At 39.0% G+C, this 18,160-nt stretch overlaps 2 protein-coding genes across 2 annotated transcripts in view; one reads left to right on the top strand and one right to left on the bottom strand.

Annotated features, from left to right (window-relative positions):
- Positions 1–174: 174 nt before the first annotated feature.
- Positions 175–7,521, bottom strand: LOC111330537 (uncharacterized). The gene is made up of 7 exons (XM_022935408.2): positions 7,376–7,521; positions 6,870–7,018; positions 6,164–6,264; positions 5,949–6,026; positions 5,466–5,582; positions 4,371–4,723; positions 175–4,219 (listed from the first exon to the last, which is right to left on the bottom strand). The coding sequence occupies exons 2-7, from the start codon at positions 6,964–6,966 to the stop codon at positions 751–753; spliced, it is 4,215 nt and encodes a 1,404-aa protein (XP_022791143.2). The 5' UTR covers positions 6,967–7,018; positions 7,376–7,521; the 3' UTR covers positions 175–750.
- A 12-nt stretch (positions 7,522–7,533) lies between these two features.
- The window catches only part of LOC111330521 (E3 SUMO-protein ligase RanBP2), a 28,246-nt gene continuing 17,619 nt past the window's right edge, over positions 7,534–18,160 (top strand). The window contains exons 1-13 of the mRNA XM_022935396.2: positions 7,534–7,678; positions 7,772–7,839; positions 13,961–14,002; positions 14,574–14,645; positions 15,102–15,145; positions 15,301–15,347; positions 15,438–15,497; positions 15,617–15,685; positions 15,861–15,921; positions 16,145–16,245; positions 16,341–16,368; positions 16,592–16,727; positions 17,769–17,928. Coding sequence (XP_022791131.2) covers positions 7,607–7,678; positions 7,772–7,839; positions 13,961–14,002; positions 14,574–14,645; positions 15,102–15,145; positions 15,301–15,347; positions 15,438–15,497; positions 15,617–15,685; positions 15,861–15,921; positions 16,145–16,245; positions 16,341–16,368; positions 16,592–16,727; positions 17,769–17,928 — 960 coding nt within the window. The 5' untranslated portion in view covers positions 7,534–7,606. The remainder of the gene's footprint in view (positions 7,679–7,771; positions 7,840–13,960; positions 14,003–14,573; positions 14,646–15,101; positions 15,146–15,300; positions 15,348–15,437; positions 15,498–15,616; positions 15,686–15,860; positions 15,922–16,144; positions 16,246–16,340; positions 16,369–16,591; positions 16,728–17,768; positions 17,929–18,160) is intronic.

Genomic DNA, 18,160 nt, shown 5'->3' with positions numbered 1-18,160 from the left:
AAGAGTGTTAACTCCCAGAGAATCCTTCTGAGGGATTAGTTATTTCAAAACTAATTCAACGTATTCGAGCTCTCCTTCATCGGATGGTCGTCCAAGGTGCAGAAGTTTAGGAGAGGACATAAGCACAGATATACAATTTTAAAGCCTGTTAAAACAATAACGATGTACTCGACCAAACATAAACAATTGTGTGTTATATTTTTGTGATTTTACTGGTTTCACCCCTACCTAAATTTAAGAAGCCATGTCACTCAATGAAATAGTGTGCCAGCCTATTAAGTCGATCTTCAACCTCAAGAAAAACAGAAGTTCCTCAGCTCTCTTTTTCCGAGCCATGGTGCTATTTGTAAACCCTTTGTGAGGTGGTGAACTCTAAACCCCAAAGAAAACAACTGTTTCACACCTTCTCTTTGTCCTTCCCGAGGCATAGCTAAGCCAAAGTGAAAAACTGCTTGAAAATAGAGCCCTAGATCCAGAAGAAAAGCGATGGCTTCGAAACTTTCCTTTGTTTTTCTAGTGTTTCAGCTAAACACAGGAAAACTTTCTGGGAGACGAGGCTTCACTCCGAACCAAGAGAACTCAATCCGAATTACCAGAAATTAAAACTGGTTTCATATGTTTCCCTCGCCTCTACTAAAGCCTCTAAAAGAAAAACAAGAACCTACTTCGAAAGCCTCACACTATTTTATCAGTATCGTTATTTGCCATACAGATGGTAAATTCTTATGATCTATCAGCTTGTTTAAACTGTTAACCTACACCTCCTCCTTTCGGAAAGCTGGATGAAGGTGCCGGGCTTGAATAAGATGTTTGATTCAAGTTGCCAAAAGTGAAACCTGTTCTCGTGTCGCCTGAGCTTGTTCCACTGAGGCTCAACGTTAAATCCCCACCAGACAATGATCCACCAGTTGCAATTAAAGATGGTTGAGTAGAGTTACCAGTGGTGAAAACTGTTTTCGTTTCAGCTAGATTTGGTCTAAGAGGTGGAGGACCAGATGCGACTGAAAACGGTTGATTGGGAGAACCAAAAGAAGGAGCTGTTTTTGTGTCACTTAGACTTGTTCCAAGAGAGCCAAACTTTAAAACTTTGCCAGATGATGGAGAACCAGATGCAAATGAAAATGGTTGACTGGACGCACAAAAAGTAGGAGCTATTTTTGTGTCACCTACATGTACACTTGTCCCAAGAGAGCCAACCATCAAACTTCCGCCAGATAATGGGGAACAAGATGCAACTGAAAACGGTTGATTGGAAGCAGAATCTGTCTTTGTGTCATTTACACTTGTTCCAAGGAAGCCAAACTTAAAGCTTCCGCCAGATGATGGTGGACCAGATGCAACTGAAAACGATTGATCAGAAGCACCAAAAGCGGAAGCTTTCTTTGTGCCACCTACACTTGTTCCAACGAAGCCAAACTTAAAACCTCTGTCAGATGATGGTGGACCAGATGCCACTGAAAACGATGGAACGGAAGCACCAAAAGTAGGGGCTGTTTTTGTGTCACTTACACTTGTTCCAACGAAGCCAATCTTAAAATCTCCGCCAGATGACGGTGGACCAGATGCAACTGAAAAAGATGGAACAGAAGCACTAAAAGTAGGGGCTTTTTTGGTGTCACTTACACTTGTTCCAACGAAGCCAGACTTAAAATCTCCGCCAGATGATGGTGGAACAGATGCAACTGAAAACGATGGAACGGGAGCACCAAAAGTAGGAGCTGTTTTTGTGTCACTTATACTTGTTCCAACGACGCCAAACTTAAAATCTCCGCCAGATGATGGTGGACCAGACGCAACTAAAAACGATGGAACGGTAGCACCAAAAGTAGGGGCTGTTTTTGTGTCACTTACACTTGTTCCAACGAAGCCAAACTTAAAATCTCTGCCAGATGATGGTGGATCAGATGCAACTGAAAACGATTGATTGGAAGCACCAAAGGTAGGAGCTGTTTTTGTGTCACTTAAACTTGTTCCAACGAAGCCAATCTTAAAATCTCCGCCAGATGATGGTGGACCAGATGCAACTGAAAACGATGGAACGGAAGCACCAAAAGTAGGGGCTGTTTTGGTGTCACTTACACTTGTTCCAACGAAGCCAGACTTAAAATATCCGCCAGATGATGGTGGACCAGATGCAACTGAAAACGATGGAACGGGAGCATCAAAAGTGGGAGCTGTCTTTGTGTCACTTACACTTGTTCCAACGAAGCCAAACTTAAAACCTCCGCCAGATGATGGTGGACCAGATGCAACTGAAAACGATGGAACGGGAGCACGAAAAGTAGGAGCTGTTTTTGGGTCACTTACACTTGTTCCAACGAAGCCAGACTTAAAACCTCCGCCAGATGATGGTGGACCAGATGCAACTGAAAACGATGGAACGGGAGCACGAAAAGTAGGAGCTGTTTTTGGGTCACTTACACTTGTTCCAACGAAGCCAGACTTAAAACCTCCGCCAGATGAAGGTGGACCAGATGCAACTGAAAACGATGGAGCCGGAGCACCAAAAGTGGGAGCTGTTTTTGTGTCACTTACATTTGTTCCAACGAAGCCAAACTTAAAATCTTCGCCAGATGATGGTGGACCAGATGCAATTGAAAACGATGGAACGGAAGCACCAAAAGTAGGAGCTGTTTTTGTGTCACTTACACTTGTTCCAACGAAGCCAAACTTAAAACTTCCGCCAGATGAAGGTGGACCAGATGCAACTGAAGACGATGGAACGGGAGCACCAAAAGTGGGAGCTGTTTTTGTGTCACTTACATTTGTTCCAACAAAGCCAAACTTAAATTCTCCGCCAGATGATGGTGGACCTGATGTAACTGAAAATGATGGAACGGAAGCACCAAAAGTAGGGGCTGTTTTTGTGTCACTTACACTTGTTCCAACGAAGTCAAACTTAAAATCTCCGCCAGATGATGGTGGACCAGATGCAACTGAAAACGATTGATCGGAAGCACCAAAAGTAGGAGCTGTTTTTGTGTCACTTACACTTGTTCCAACAACGCCAAACTTAAAATCCCCGCCAGATGATGGTGGACCAGATGCAATTGAAAACGATGGAACGAAAGCACCAAAAGTGGGAGCTGTTTTTGGGTCACTTACATTTGTTCTAACAAAGCCAAACTTAAAACCTCTGCCAGATGAAGGTGGACCAGATGCAACTGAAAACGATGGAACGGGAGCACCAAAAGTGGGAGCTGTTTTTGTGTCACTTACATTTGTTCCAACGAAGCCAAACTTAAAACCTCCGCGAGATGATGGTGGACCAGATGCAACTAAAAGTGATTGATCGGAAGCACCAAAAGTAGGAGCTGTTCTTGTGTCACTTACACTTGTTCCAAGAGAGCTAAAATTCAAAGCTTCGCCAGATAACGGAGACTGCGATGCAACTGAAAACAGTTGATTGGAAGTACCCAAAGTAGAAGTTGTTCTCGTTTCACCTAGACTTGATCCAAGAGGTCCAAACCTTAAACCTTCGTCGGATGATAGAGTACTAGATACAACTGAAAACGGTTGATTGGAAGCACCTAAAGTAGGAGCCGATTTTGTGTCACCTAGATATGTTCCAAGAGAGCCAAACCTCAAACTTCCGCCTAATGATGGAGGGCCAGATGCAACTGAAAACATTTGATTAGAAGCACCAAAAGTAGGAGCTATTTTTGTGTCACTTACACTCGTTCCAAGAGAGACAAATTTTAAATTCGCGCCCGATGATAAAGATACAATAGAAGGTGGTTGATTGGAGTAATCAGTACTGAGAACAGTTTCCTTTTCCCCCAGCCTTGGTTCAGAAAAGCTAAACATTAAACTTCCTCCAGATGATGAAGAATCAGATGCGGGTGGATACGGCTGATTGGAGTTATTAGAAGTGGAAATTGGTTTTATGTCGCTCAGACTTGTTCCAATAGCCATTCTGCAGGTTGATGAAGCGCCAAATTCAGATAAAAGTGACAGTATGGCTTCTGTTTTTTGGCTTTGTTTTGGCTCATTTCGGTCGCCATCTTCTGCTTCAGTGCCATTGTCTGCATTTTGCGATGCGAACAGCTGTGAACTAGCGCTAGCAGCGGAAGGGGTAGGACACACCCCTGGCACACTCTGGCAAAATGACTGGATCTCCAAGGGAGGATAAGCCGTGGGCTTAAAAGTCGAAGAAGCCAGGCCTACTGAACCCTTTGTTGGGGTTAAATTGTCTTCAAGTGCTGCCTGGCTATGCCCACTGTGATTTCAAAACGAAAAAATGGTTAAGTATATTTCATCACAAAATCTACATAAACGCAATTCTGTAGCGAATCTCCCTCACAAAATATGCCTGTAGCCCAACTGGCCATGCATTGTTATCTACAGTAAAAACTGAAAGTCTTTCTCACCTCACAACTCTTGCTGATTCACAGGAGCTGGTTTCATGCAGGGAGTCCTCATATGCAAAAAAATTTTCCGGCAGTTCCAGCCGTTTTGCTCTTTTTCTTTGCTCATTTGTAACTACTTTTTCAAAGACAATCACAATTTCATCGTCATATTTCTTCAATGAGGTCTTCGGGTCAAGCGGTTCGCATTCTGGATCCAGCGAATATGGAGCCTTTTTAAAACTGGGCCTAACTTGACACTTTGATTGGTTCATTTCTTGAGGGGACTCGTGAAGTGTATTTTCTAATCCCGTCAGTTTGTTGAAGACAATCCGTAGCTGAGTGCTTAAGTTCTTTTTAACAGCAATAAGCATCTCCTAGATTACCAAAAAGAAGGAAAGCACAATTTAAAGCTAATCGAGAATACGCTAATTAGGAAAGTTTTCAATTGAGCTAAAAACCAAGGTAATCGCAACGACTGATGTGAACTAAGGTTGACACCATCATTAACCAATCAGAACACAAATTAAAAACAAGCAAGCTACCAGAAGCGAAGAAAAACGTAAATGTTCAAGTCTTGATTGGTTTTCAGTTTGCATCTGATAAGTCGAGTGGGTGGCCTGGCCGAGTTTTCTCAACCAATCACAGAGCGACTAGAAGTAAACGGAAAATCCAATCACTTGAAAGTTGCCCCATAGAGCAAGGAAGTGCAATTGCAAATTTCTCGAAGTCGTGAGAAAAGTTTCTTTTCGACGACAATTTGTCGCAAAAGAATATATAGGTGTGTCTCTCTGCTTGGCTTGGATAGTAACTTTGTGATAACCAAACTCCTTTTCACACGCTGTTTGAATCAATACTTCGCCTATACAGCATGATTTTAAGTGTCTTTGACCTGTATATAACAGTTAAATTAATAATCTACATATTTCATCGTGGAAGAAAGACAATGTTAACCGTGATGCCTTAGAAAGATAAAAAGTCTCCTTGGTGGCTAAGGTTATGAAATATTCGTATGTGTTCTTGCTCGAAGGTGTTTAAACATTCCAGGGTGGAAACAATCACAATACTAATTGGAAAAGATGAAATAATTTTTTTCAATTTCAATAAAACTTTTTTTACGTTTAGGAAGCCTTGAAACTCTTTTCGCGAAGTCATCTCAGCCTCGACTCTAGACAGGATCGTTTCCAGTCTCTCCATACTGTACTTAGTCTTTTCCCTCTCTTCGAAAAGAAGGCTCTGTGAAAAAAGGAAGGCATGAGTTAGTTTAGCTGGTGGGACTTCCAATCAGTTTTCCTACTTTCTGCTCTTTGAAGTCCCGGCGCCATGATAACAATTGATGACAGTACAAAATGTTACAAGGTCTTGTGAGTGTGAGCTGAAGTTTAGACTTCTGCGGAGTTCATCAGTATTGTTGCTCAATAGAGGAACATTCTTGTCATAGTGAACATTCGACGTTTTAAAACAAAATATATCTGAGTGAAGTTGGTGAAGGCTTGCAATAATAGTATAAATATTCAATCAATAACGGGGAATATATTGATAACGGTCTGCACAGCACGCTATTGTAACTAACTGAGTTGTAACGTAGATCTTCAAACATACCTTGTACTCTTCTATCTGCTGTGTCATGGACTCAAGTTTCTCTGCAAGATGACTACTTGACATGTCTTTCTCCCTAAGCTATGAATTAATAAATTATAAGGGTTCGATTTTGAGCGTTGGACCTTTCTAGGTAGAAATCAGCAGAAGAGAAGAAAACCTATTTCAAGATACACAAGTGGAAATCATCCCAACTTTGTAGAGAGGAAATAACTCACTTGTTTTCTCGCGTTTGAAAGCTCTTTCGTTGTTTTTAGCAAGACAGACTCCATTTTGATTGCCCTTTCTTCCAGTTGCTGGCGTTGATCATCAATAATATCTGCAGAAAAATGAGAAGCCACATCGTTCACGGGTGGAACAAAACCGTAAATAAGAATCGATCAAGCGCAAATGAATAAAATAGAACTTATCCTTTTTTATTTGGGTGTTTCAAGTCTAGAACAACAAAACGACGGATGGAAATACTTACGTTAGCAGGATTTCTTCCTACTGATTACCCTGAGATAAATGTAGAGCCATGATCTAGAGACGGGTTTGTCGATACGGCGTTAACTTTGTATTACGCCATTTGTTACAGCATATATGGGTAGTTGACCGAGCGTGAGGTCAAGATGGTTGGATGCTAATATCCAGCCATTTTGTCCAAATGAGCTTGGTTCATAAAGGGTTTGTTATATAGCAAAGGTTTCGCTGTAATAAGAAACAAGAATGACTTGTTCATCTAGAGAACTAGGAAAGAGAGCCAACGGTGTTTGTTGCACAATTAATCCACGAGAGTCGTTTGTGTTTTCTTTGTTTAGACTACCGAGCAGGCAGTATGAGCCCATCTTACCTGCTCAGGTAGCTAATCAGAACACGGGATTCGCGTCATATTGCCCGCGGGGGCTTCCAGCGATATAATAAATGTAGATATGTGTTACTGACCTATCTGGGACTGACATCCTTCCAGTTTCTTCTCCAACCGAGCAATCCTCTCTTGAAGTGCTCTTTCTCTCTCAGAGATAATTTTGTCCTCATCCATTTTTTGGCTCAGAAACGCAATCAATCAGCGTCAGGTTTACAAATTTTGATCTCTACGCAAAATTAAAAAGGAAATTAACCCCTTGACAATACGAGGCATCCTGCGCGCGACAGCCTTTTCTTTATACCTCATCAAGAATGTTACAGGCCTTTCCGAATCAGTGAAAATACTTCGGGAAAGAGACAGGTTACGCATAACCAAATAAACACCACCGCGATTAAAATAAAGACAGAAGGAGGAAAAATGTTCACTGATTTTCGCAGAGCGACATTTCAACAGAAGGCTTGTTTCAGTTTCTGAGAAATTCCGGAAGTCAAGTTGCGGGATGCAAATCACCGCTCATTGAGGATAACCATATCGAAAACGATATGAAATGCTTACATTTCTATGAAATGTAAACTTAACATACCGAAATATTCTTGATCAGCAATGCTTTCTTAGTTGTTGAAAAATCAGAGGATTGTTTACACTACACAAATAACACCAAATTTCCATACGTTTACTCATTATCAATCACTGTGCTCAGCGGCAAATAATTGTAATTCATGCGTCTGGATAAAACTTGAATTCGCGGTCATCTTTTGAAAGTAGAGTTCGAAGTTTGATAGCCTCATATTTCTTGTGCTGATATCTAGATAGTATGGTGTGGACGAAAGATCAGGTCGATAAATATGTAGCGCAAATGCAGAGACACTGTGCGAATGCAAGCGAGGTTGGATGTCTTACTTATTTGTTCTCGTTTTCCTTCAATTTTATGTGTAGCTCATTTCAGTACTTTTAATAGTGTTTTCGACTTATCTTTCAGCGAAGTAACAAAGGGTTTGCCTTTGCTAAGCTGTACAAGGAGGTATCGGATTATGAAAACGCAATGAGGTTAGTTCTGCATTCTGTAGAACTTGTTCGAAACACTTCCTATGTAGCATGGCCCAGCACTTGACATGTCTTTGAAAACTGTAGCCGTTCACTGACGATGGAGTATATTTATCTGTGGATTTCCGGTGAATGTATTTAAGTTGCAATTTGAAGTTAACTTTGCAATTAATCTATTAATCTACCGAGGTCCTTTTTTTCCGATGGGTGATCGTGATTGATTTTGGTTCCCTTCCACACAAATGTGTGACACGACAGAGCTGAACAATGAAATGCTACGTCAGCGGGTTGCCGTCAACAACGCAGGCTCAAGTGTCCTTGGTCTATAAAATTTAGCGAAATTAGCGCAAAATAGTAAGGGCTGTCTTTTAAAACCGAGGAACTCTGTTTTCGTCGAAGGCATTTTCCTATTTCCAGAGGTTTTAAGGAGAAAATTAATTTTTGAAACTTTTCAGGGGGTGTACCAAGGTTTTGGAGTTGTTCTGTAAAAGAAAGGCAGCAAGGAAAACGACATCTCAAAACAACAGAATAGGAAATCATTCATGCGAATGACTCAAGATCCGTGTTTCCGCGGAAAAAGCTAGCGCATGCGTTCACGTTATTCAGCTCTGTTGGGTGACACTGTATCGAAGGCATTCGTCGAGGGTCGCACAAACAGGTACAGCGGTCAAAATTAAAAACGTCATGTAAGGTGTAGCACTTGTTCCCCACAAAAAGTTCAAACCCAAAATGTGTAAGATCGCACTGAACAGAGTATAAAGATATACAAAACTAATACAAATGTTTTCAGATGAGCTATTTACAAGGTTATAATGTGCCAATAAACCTAACAGTAATGTTTGAATTTTAGACAATAATTTCATCTCTTAAAAAGTAAATTTTGAGAGAGATTCTCCTTGCAGCATTGAGTCTAGTTTTTTGTTTATGTAATATGAACAAGGGCAGACAAAGTAGCTAGAGAGAGTCTCTGAGAAGTCCACTTTGGTGCAACTTGTGTGGAAGTACTGGCCACAACTGTCACATTCCAGCCTATCTTCTCCATCGTTGTCATGGCACACTTTGCAGACTTTGATATTTCTCATACAGCAGACGAAACATATATTTCATTATCATTCAATTAAATATCTCTTCTTTATTGGCTCAGATCTCTGACTTTGACTCTTAACCCTGTATCAGGATCAAACCTGATGCTTGGAAAGGTTAAAGGATATGCAGTTTGGAAACAAGCTGTTACTTAGGTTACTTATTCGTGAATGTCATCATAACAACAGCCAAACACCATAGACGTTAGTCGTGCATGTTTGGTTGGTATGTCGAAAGCTGCATCTACAGAGGATTCTTTGCACAAACATCTTGCAAACTGAAAGAAACGGTTGAAAATGACAATCAATTATTGGGAAAAATGAGTGAAGAATATGCAGTATTCCCTTAAATTCCTTTTAAGGCAGAAACCATTGGTTGTCCAGGTATAAATAATCGAATGCACTTCATCCAGCTGCTAGCATGTCGAATGGTAATGCTCGTTATTTTGTGAGGGTAAAGATTTCATACCTTAGCACCTCATGATTTAATAAGAATAGCGACTTCTATATCAAACTATAAACTAAATGTCGCCTGTGGGTGCATAGCGAGTTATCTGCTTATGAGACAAATGAGAATTCCACAGTTGTACCCATCCTTCTGTTTAAAGTGCACGGGCTTGATGCAAGGCCAGAGAAAGCCAGCCTGTTTTGGTGTCAGCTACCTCACTACAAATATAATGACAGGCAAGTAAAGGGCTACTTTATTGTCAAAGCGACTGCCATTCTAAATCAATGGAACAGGTTTTTTTCGCTTATGACTTTATAACTTTACACTTGTTAAAAGCACTGAAAGTAGCGTACTTTCCTATCATGTTCACTCTTCTGTTGGCAGAACAGGGCAAGTCAATAAGTCATGTCTACAGTACTTAGTCTTACCTTATCTTATCTAACAGTGATGCAAGAGAAGGATTTGTTAGAGGACTTATTTCTCATGGAACATCTCCTGCCAAAGGGTCAAAGTAGTACCTGCTCGCTGTTGATTTGTCCAAGATCTTAAAAACAAGAAGTTAGGGCTCTTAATTTCACCTCAAACATACCCTTCCTTAATCAAATTTGCTATGAATTGGTTATCTCTTTCAGTAAAACACTTCAATTAAGTTTTAACAAAAGCCTACTGTTAAAACAAATTTTGGAGACCAGTGATCCATTCATGTGGTGGGGTTGAGTCCCCTTGCATCAACAGATATATTGCAGTGTTTGCGCAAAAAGTTTTGTTATGTTATGTAGTTTGGTGTTGTATGTCTTTAAGCTGCGTCTTGCATTCTTTCAAAATTCAAACCGTCAGGTGTGTTTTAAGTTTTCATTCCACCTGTTTATTTGGTTTTTTTATTTCATTTGTCATTTATTTTTGGTCGTTAGATTTAGTGTAATTTAATTTGTAATTTAATTTTGTTATAGAAACCACTGGTCAAGAAATAAATGTATATGATTCAGATAGCCATTGAGTAATGTTACCAGTGTGTATGTTACACTTACCAACAGAGTCCAGTGGCTTCCAGATTTTATGATCTGAACAAATATCCTGGTAACATTTGAGAATCTCTCTCCTGACCAAACCAAATATGTATTACATCCAATTTTAATAATTTCAGCCAAGGTGCTGTCTGCATAAAACAGGCCATTATACTGTGGGGTCAATTTCCATAGCACAGCTTCCACAACCTGGTATAATAGAAGAGGCACAAAAATTGATTGATTGTAGCATATACATAAATAATATTTTGTGACACAGATTGTTTTATGAACATGGTACCTTGTCTATGGGTCAACCTCTGACAAAGTCCTTAATAGAGCTCGTCTCTGAGGAGTGTTGCATGGCCACATGCAGAGGAAGAAGTATCCACAGGTCACCAACCTTTAGTCTTGAAGGTTCGATCTCAAGCATGACATGGTGTATCCCTAGGTTAACTCCCTTTGCATCGAGAAGACACATGACAGGGTCACATTTCCAAATTTGCTGTTAGCCATGAAAGGTATTGTCTCTGAAAGAGACAGAAATGAAAAATAGAAACAATGGCAAAATTTGCTGGAGCAGTACCCTCTTAAAATCATAGAGCTTTGCCTGATAAGAGATTAACCGCAAACTGTTTGTTGCTTGCTTGGGTTCTTCAGAAATTCTATTTTCTGTTTCTTTGCACTGGTCACTGTCCTCACTACTCAAAGTCACGGCAAGTCCGCAATTACTTCTCCAGTTTGCCGAAAAAATGATGAACAGTTTAAGTGGTAGGAACGCTATTTCTATTTTTATGCGATGGAAAGAATGATCTGGTCATAAAGAGGAATAGTTCCTTAAGTTTTCACATGTAAAAACCTATTTCTTTTTAAGACGACTAAGTAAGCTCTATTCAAATATATGTATCAATATTTTTATAGTTAAGTTACCTTGCTTGTCATCATTTGTCTGGCAACACGATAGGTGAAGAAGTCCTCTTCTTCCATTTCCTCTGTTTAGGTAGCTTTTTGTGCAACACCTGGTGTTATTCAACTTGGTTTAGTTTTAATTTCTCCTTCACTGGACTATTTCTAAGAGGGAGGCCATGATTTTTGAGACAATTTTTTGTCAGCATGGTGAAGACTACCTTTATGCCACTTAATGCCTCCCTGCATGAGTATGTTGTTGTCATCCATGAGAAAAGCAACATCTTTCACAGCATTCAGTTACTCTTGAAGGTTGTTTCTCAGTCTTGTGCTGAGGGAAGGCAGACCCGTTTTAATCCCTTCAATTGCTCTTCTGCCAACTTGTGTTTCTGTGCTGTCCTTAGGAGTTTCCTTGATATCCGGCAGTTCTGACGGGCTGCATTCACTAAAAGCATCTTCCTTCTCTTCAATGAAATTGTCTCTTATTTGAGTGGCATGCAGTGGTGCATCTTCCTCACTGAAGACCAGGAAATTAACATTCAAATGTTCAGTGTCAAGAGTGATGAATACACTGATTTTATAGTCCTCTGAAAGAGTATTAAAGTCCCACTCTCGGTAGGCTTTGAACACCATGAAGAAGTGCTTACAAGGGTATTGGGACTTCTGCCAGGCTTCACAGGTGCAACTTGGAATTGTTAATTGGACAAGATGTTTCTGCTTCAACTTACTGAAACTTTTCATGTGAAATTCACCTTTCTGGAAATTAACAGAGGATCAATACATCGCCATCTTGGTATTCACTTGCCTGAAAGTGAGATTTCAAGCAGTGCTTCACAAATTGTGGGGGTCTGTTTTGCATGTAAGCAGGAATAGAGGAATTGTACCTTCCTTAAGCACTACTGAATATTAAATTGCTTTGCAGGTATTGCTGATAGGAATTCCGGGATAAATCATTCCACTAAAATAGTTGCAATACCATAAATGGACTTGTCTATTGATCTTGATAAATATTCGTATTAAATACTTTGTTCTGTGCTTAAATTCTGTTGCTGGTATTTACTATGTTGATTGCCTGCTGTTTACGAAAAGCCTGGACTCATCAATAAGCACATAACAGCCAGGTGTTTTCAACATAGTCCTTCAAAGTTTCATGATCTTTGTAAAGGTTGGATTTTCTAAGTGCCTTTACTTACTCTTTAAATTGATCCTTATAAGACACTTAGCCTATGCCTTTCATAAATTCTAGAAACATATCTTGTTCTGCAGATGGTAGATTGTTCTTCTTCGATCATGCCTACCGTTGAAGAGTCTTTATCCCATGAAAGTCGCAAATGTATGCCACACTTCCTGGAAACTGTTCTTCAATTGCAGCTATTTCACTTGCATCACGCTACAAATCTCGGTGATGCGTGATGTGTGCTTGGAACTCCCCTTTTGCCACCCTCTTCACAACTCTGTTTGCTAAGAATTACTGAGCAGCACAGATCTGCTTTCTATCAAAGCTTCTGTGACAGGTCAGCATGGCTTGACAGCCAACATCAAGACCCTTTGACATTGGGTCAAATCAAATTGAGCAAAGCTTTCCCTCTGCATGCAAAAAGCTCAAAGGATTCCTTCACTAAAATACCTAAAAAAACTTATAATAGTTTCATGGGTTATACAAAATCGAGTACAACTGATACATTTGATTACATTTCAAACTCTGTTTACAAAAGGAATTCTCACCTTTGTTGGTCCATGAAGGCAATGCCGAGTTTCATTGCTTACAATGGTAACGGTTTGCCAAAAAATTGGATTGGTACTTTACCACCATTGTGTTTAAAGACGAGAGACACTAATTAGAATACATAATTTGAAAAAGTATTTTGGTATACTAGGTTATGCACTTAAAGTTTTTTCCAAGGGCTTTCTTTTATATCAAACAGTTTTAAATGTTTCAACACTTTTCCGCTGGTGCATTGCATAAGTTTTTACAAAAGATCAAACAATCAGGTCTCTACAAGGTCCACTCCCAATTGATAAAAGCAAAAAATCAGCTAAAAATAAAAGAAACTCCCTACCATTTTTGAAAACCTCTTGTGATTTAACTCCTTTGAGTGCAAGGCCTTCTTTACAAAGCATGTGGAACTTAAAAGAAGAAACCTGTGGAGCATATCCTCAAACTCGTCACTTTTTTCAAAATAACCCAAGAAGGGCTGGTTTTTAACAGAACAATTTTTAAGGTTTTCCTCAGGGAACTCAATCTCTGATTTGTTTAAAGATGATTAAATAGTCGTTGTCATCATTACGCCTTCTAGTGTCTTAGTCAAAGCTCTCTTCAGTTTTAAATGTCATCCTTTTGCGGGCTTTCAGAATATTCGTGGGTTTCATAATTTCCCTGCTGACCAAACTACCGCTTACTCTTACCCTCAACAAACGCTTTCGATATATTGTCACCCGGTATAAATAGGTGCTTGCACCCCTAACTTTTAATCAATTGATTCCCCTCAGTCAAGTGTTCCCCTCAGCCTAGGAAGGATGTCACTTCTCTTTTATCCCATGAATGTGATGTTGTGACCTCGATCAGCCTCTCAATCGGATGAGTTGGGATGGGGGAAGTTTGGTGGGGATGTGATGATTTATATAGAGCACTGCCATGATGATAATTGTAGTTAAAAGTGTAGTGTGCATTTTTCCCTTGTTAGACATCTGGAAGCTTACATTGGCGAAAATGAGACTGATTTTAGGTAGGTTTGATTTATACGTATATAAAAAGACTGACAGCTAAGGTAATAATTATGTGTGTTTGTCTCCGATCGAAAAGTTCTATGGTAAGTCAGTCTCAGATAATTTCACAGCTTATACTATTTTATGGGTTTCTTTTTCTTTTTTTTTTTTTTTTTCGCTATATCACTTTATTTGGTTTTGTGCTCATGAATGTCAGATGTTAATCATACTAAATGTTCCCATCCTTTTGATTATTTATGGTGTGTATGTTGAGTTGTTTTGTAAGAGCTACAACAGTAGAAAAACCTTTAAAAGGATACTTGAAGAATACGCTACTCTTTTCTTTTATAAATTTAAATAAGGTAATTTATCTATTTGTTTTACTAATCCATTTTAGATAGCATCAACAGGTGTCCTCAATTTGCAGAGGGGACTTTTCCCCCCAGCTGCTTTCTCAAAGACACGTTAAAAAAAGTTCTTCATTCATTCATTCATTCATCCCCAAATCAGATAATATACAGCTAAGTTTTTATGAGAAATAAACCCTAATATTTAAATGATGCTCCATTGATATTTGCTTCCAATCCATAGGGGTCATTATCTCATGGGGCAGCTGTGTGAAGGAATGGGTGAACTAGAAAGGGCTGTGGCTTCATATCGCAGGTATTGTGTGTTTTTCTGTTTGATATTTAGTCATGCTCTTCAAGGTGTAGTAGTTCTCAAAATGGTGATTGATGTCTTAGGATTTAGAGTCAATTATAATAAATTAATGTAATATGAGTAATTAACAACTATTCACTGAAGTTAAGGTGGATAGTAGTGGATATTTACAGAGCTGCAAAGTGGTGAGTTCAGTAGCTGTTTTAGTGTCTCTTAAAACAGTGAGATAATAAAGCACAAAAAGATGACTATAACCCATTTCTTCCTGCAACAATTACAATATTTTTGGGTGAAAATCCGGCTCGTGCTGATATTGGAATTTGAATAGCCAATCAGAGCATGGCCTTGATGGTATCAATTGTTTCAGTGTATACTATTATCAATTATGACAATAATGATAATGATTACAGCAATAATTTGATAATAATTGTGATGATATTAAACAATTGAATCTTACAGGTCTTTGGAATTGAATAACAGTCAAAAGGAACTAGTTTTGAAAGGTCAGGATGATGCTCATTGAATTGCAAATTGATCCCTCTGTTCTGTTTCTTTAATTGCTTTCTTATATCAAAGACTTGTTTTAAAGGAAGCTATCAAATAGTGATTAACTGGAAAAGAACAACAATAATTGAAATTATTGCAAAATCTATTTCAGTGGTAAAATTATACTGCAATGTTCCAGTTCATCCAGAAAGAGCTAAGGTTAGTACTAATACAACTCTTTACCTCAAATGGTGAAACTTTGAAATTTTGTTTCTTAATGTGGATTAATTTTGTGAATTGACCACACAGGCATGGGCAGACAGAGGTGCTCGTCTGTTTCCTGGCCATCCAGATGTGTTCAGTCTGAGGGTGAGGTTTTGTTTTGAGTGACATGTGCTTCAAATGTTTTCTAAAATGTCAAAGTGATATTGATGTTTTGCTACTTATGAATTAACAAACTAACCAATCAAGTTTTCTTTACACTACAGTTGCATCTTCTGGAGTCAGCTGAAGTTGGAGATTATGAGGCTCTTGAAGATTTGATTTCTGAAGAACTTGTAAGTTTCTCTCTTTCGTTATTTCCTTATACTCCCCATTATTAATGGGTAACGGTGCAAATAAGTGGAAGAAGGAGGGTGTGACACACACACAATACTTTCTTCTAAGACAGGGTAAAAAACGGTCTCCAACTGTATACAATATATGATGTACCTATCTCTGTTTTTAATTTAGAGCAAGAGGCCCAGAGAAGTTGACTTACATGTAAGATTGGTGAGACTGTATGCTGTGAGAGGTAATGTACTACTGATCATTGATTATGATGCTTTTCAAGTCTTGAAATCTCCATAGTGTCTGCTATACATTTTTTTTCATGTAAGTTTAGAGAATTTGTCATTGGATCAACTAATAATTATTCACCCCACTTTTTTCTTTATTCCCATCACTTCATCACTTGTTTTCTTAGTATTGTATTGATATTGTAAGGAGAAACTCTTTGTTTGTTTGTTTTTTTTCAGGACGTCTTGATGAGGCTTTTAGTCATTGTGCAACAGTTTTGAAAACAAAAGCCTTCCAAGACAGTCTACCATGGGTTGCATGTAGTGTGGAAATGTTTGAGGTAAGACTCTAGAGCATGACTGCTTGCAGTTGAAGACTCCTCTACTCTTGTTATATGACAGAACAACATCATTAAGCCTGTTCTTTTCTTTGTAGAAATACCTTGCATCTCTGGAAAAGCACAGTGAGTATTGGATGCTGGATTTTTCACCATACTTTACTTTTTCTGAGTGACAAAAAAGCTCTCTTATGGTTAACAGTCACATAGACAATTTGATATTAACTTTGCAGACCATTGACGTAGACTGAAATTTACTAAATCCCTTGGTACATAATTAATTCTAAGGCATTGTTTTTAAAGTTTACATTTTTTGCTGTAAATTTATTCAAATTTCTATTGCCTGCAGTATTGGAAGATGAGGCAGTAGGTACTGGTAACAGCATACTTGATGTACATGCCTACCTTCTCATTGCACTTTGTCAGTTTTTGGAGCTAAATCTCCGTGAATGCAGCACTCGTGAAGTTATCAATGTTCTCTTCAGGTAGGGCAAAGGAAATCACATACTTAAAATCAATTTAGTTATAATGAACAGTATGGATGACTGTGCCACACCTGGATGAAAACTGACTCTCCAATATTTCCTGGTGATAAAAGAAGGAGAAGTAAATGTTGCACTGGATGTCATTTAAGCCTCATTCTGCACACCCCTCCAGTTTTGTATTTTTGCTTTGGTAAAGTTTTCTCAATTTTGCATCCTGTCCATTAACCCATTAATGGCCGCAGCTTTTGTGGAAAACTGTGTTTTGAGGTTAGTCGAGCAGATTTTGGGTCACTGTTGTGGTTTTAAAAGCTCAAACTTAACAAAAACCCCTTGACAGCTCGTGCACTGGATGGCCTTTCGATCCAAATGCAAAATGGCGGCCTGAAAATCTCGCGCATGTGCAGAGAGCAAGATTTCGACATAGTTTTTGGGTTGAAAAGTCATGCCCCACTTACGACTTCTACGTTTCTCTCTTTCTCCTGCCCTTTTTTTCCCCCTCTCCTTGCCTGAAGTTTCTCCTCACTTGCTGGAAATTGAGTAGGCTTCATTTTGGTGTAAAGATTTTTCAGAAACTACTCATTATTTTCAAAGCACATGCTCGGAAAGGTAGGTGGGTAGTGAAACACGATTTTCATGCAGATTTTCAGGTCAAAGTGACACGGTTTTTTGGCTATTTCTCCAATCTCCTTTACTCAATTGCGCTCATTCTGGTATCGTCTGTAAGATATTTTCAACCTGTTCAAGTAGGTGCTCAAATTCATGCTCCAGGGTTAAAAGTGATGACGTCACAAGGCGTAGAAAGGGTGTGGGTCCCCATGGGCGCATACAGGCGCACTGGACGTCAATGGGTTAATGCTCATTAACACCTTTGATCACACATATCATCATTGACAAAGACAAAGATGAAGATTACATGTACTTGACACCTTATGGACCAAACAACACATCCTTTTTTATTACTTTTAAAAACATTGCTAATAGTTAGGCTGATGAAGTATTGATCAATAATAATAAAATATTAACATCATTTAATATTATTAGGTTAGATCACTGTTTGTTTATGGCTTATGGGCGTAAAATCCGCCAGTCACCGAGACGATCAATATCAGGTGGACCAACTGAGTGGGAAGTGATTCTATCAGAGATGAAAGCTCAGCTTTACATGTACTGCGGCACTTTGTTAATTCGACTTGCCAAGGAGGTATTCCAAGTGTTGTAGAAAAAATACGTGTGCTCTGTCCAAGTCAACTTAGGTTAATAATGATGATTTGATCATTTCCTCGTGGACATGTAGTGGTTACCATAAAGGTTCATGGCGTACAGAACTGTGAATGTTTGCTCAGTCATTATGATGGTTGATTCTTACCTTACTTGCTGCAAACTATTGTCATTTTTCATTGACTGTGGAAATGAATGAGGGTAACATTTTTCTG

Source organism: Stylophora pistillata, chromosome 7 (genome assembly GCF_964205215.1).
Source record: "Stylophora pistillata chromosome 7, jaStyPist1.2, whole genome shotgun sequence".
Lineage (NCBI taxonomy): Eukaryota > Metazoa > Cnidaria > Anthozoa > Scleractinia > Pocilloporidae > Stylophora > Stylophora pistillata.
The sequence above is the reverse complement of the archived record's forward strand: the minus strand, read 5'-3'. Positions and strand labels throughout refer to the sequence as shown.

What these genes read in the sequence shown, in the direction of transcription:
- LOC111330537 (XM_022935408.2), bottom strand. Translation starts at nt 6,966, where the DNA reads ATGGATGAGGACAAAATTATCTCTGAGAGAGAAAGAGCACTTCAAGAG. An exon ending in TTTCAAACGCGAGAAAACAA is followed by an intron (nt 6,027 to 6,163) that starts GTGAGTTATTTC and finishes ATTAATTCATAG; the next exon opens with CTTAGGGAGAAAGACATGTC. An exon ending in AGCAGATAGAAGAGTACAAG is followed by an intron (nt 5,583 to 5,948) that starts GTATGTTTGAAG and finishes CTTTTTTCACAG; the next exon opens with AGCCTTCTTTTCGAAGAGAG.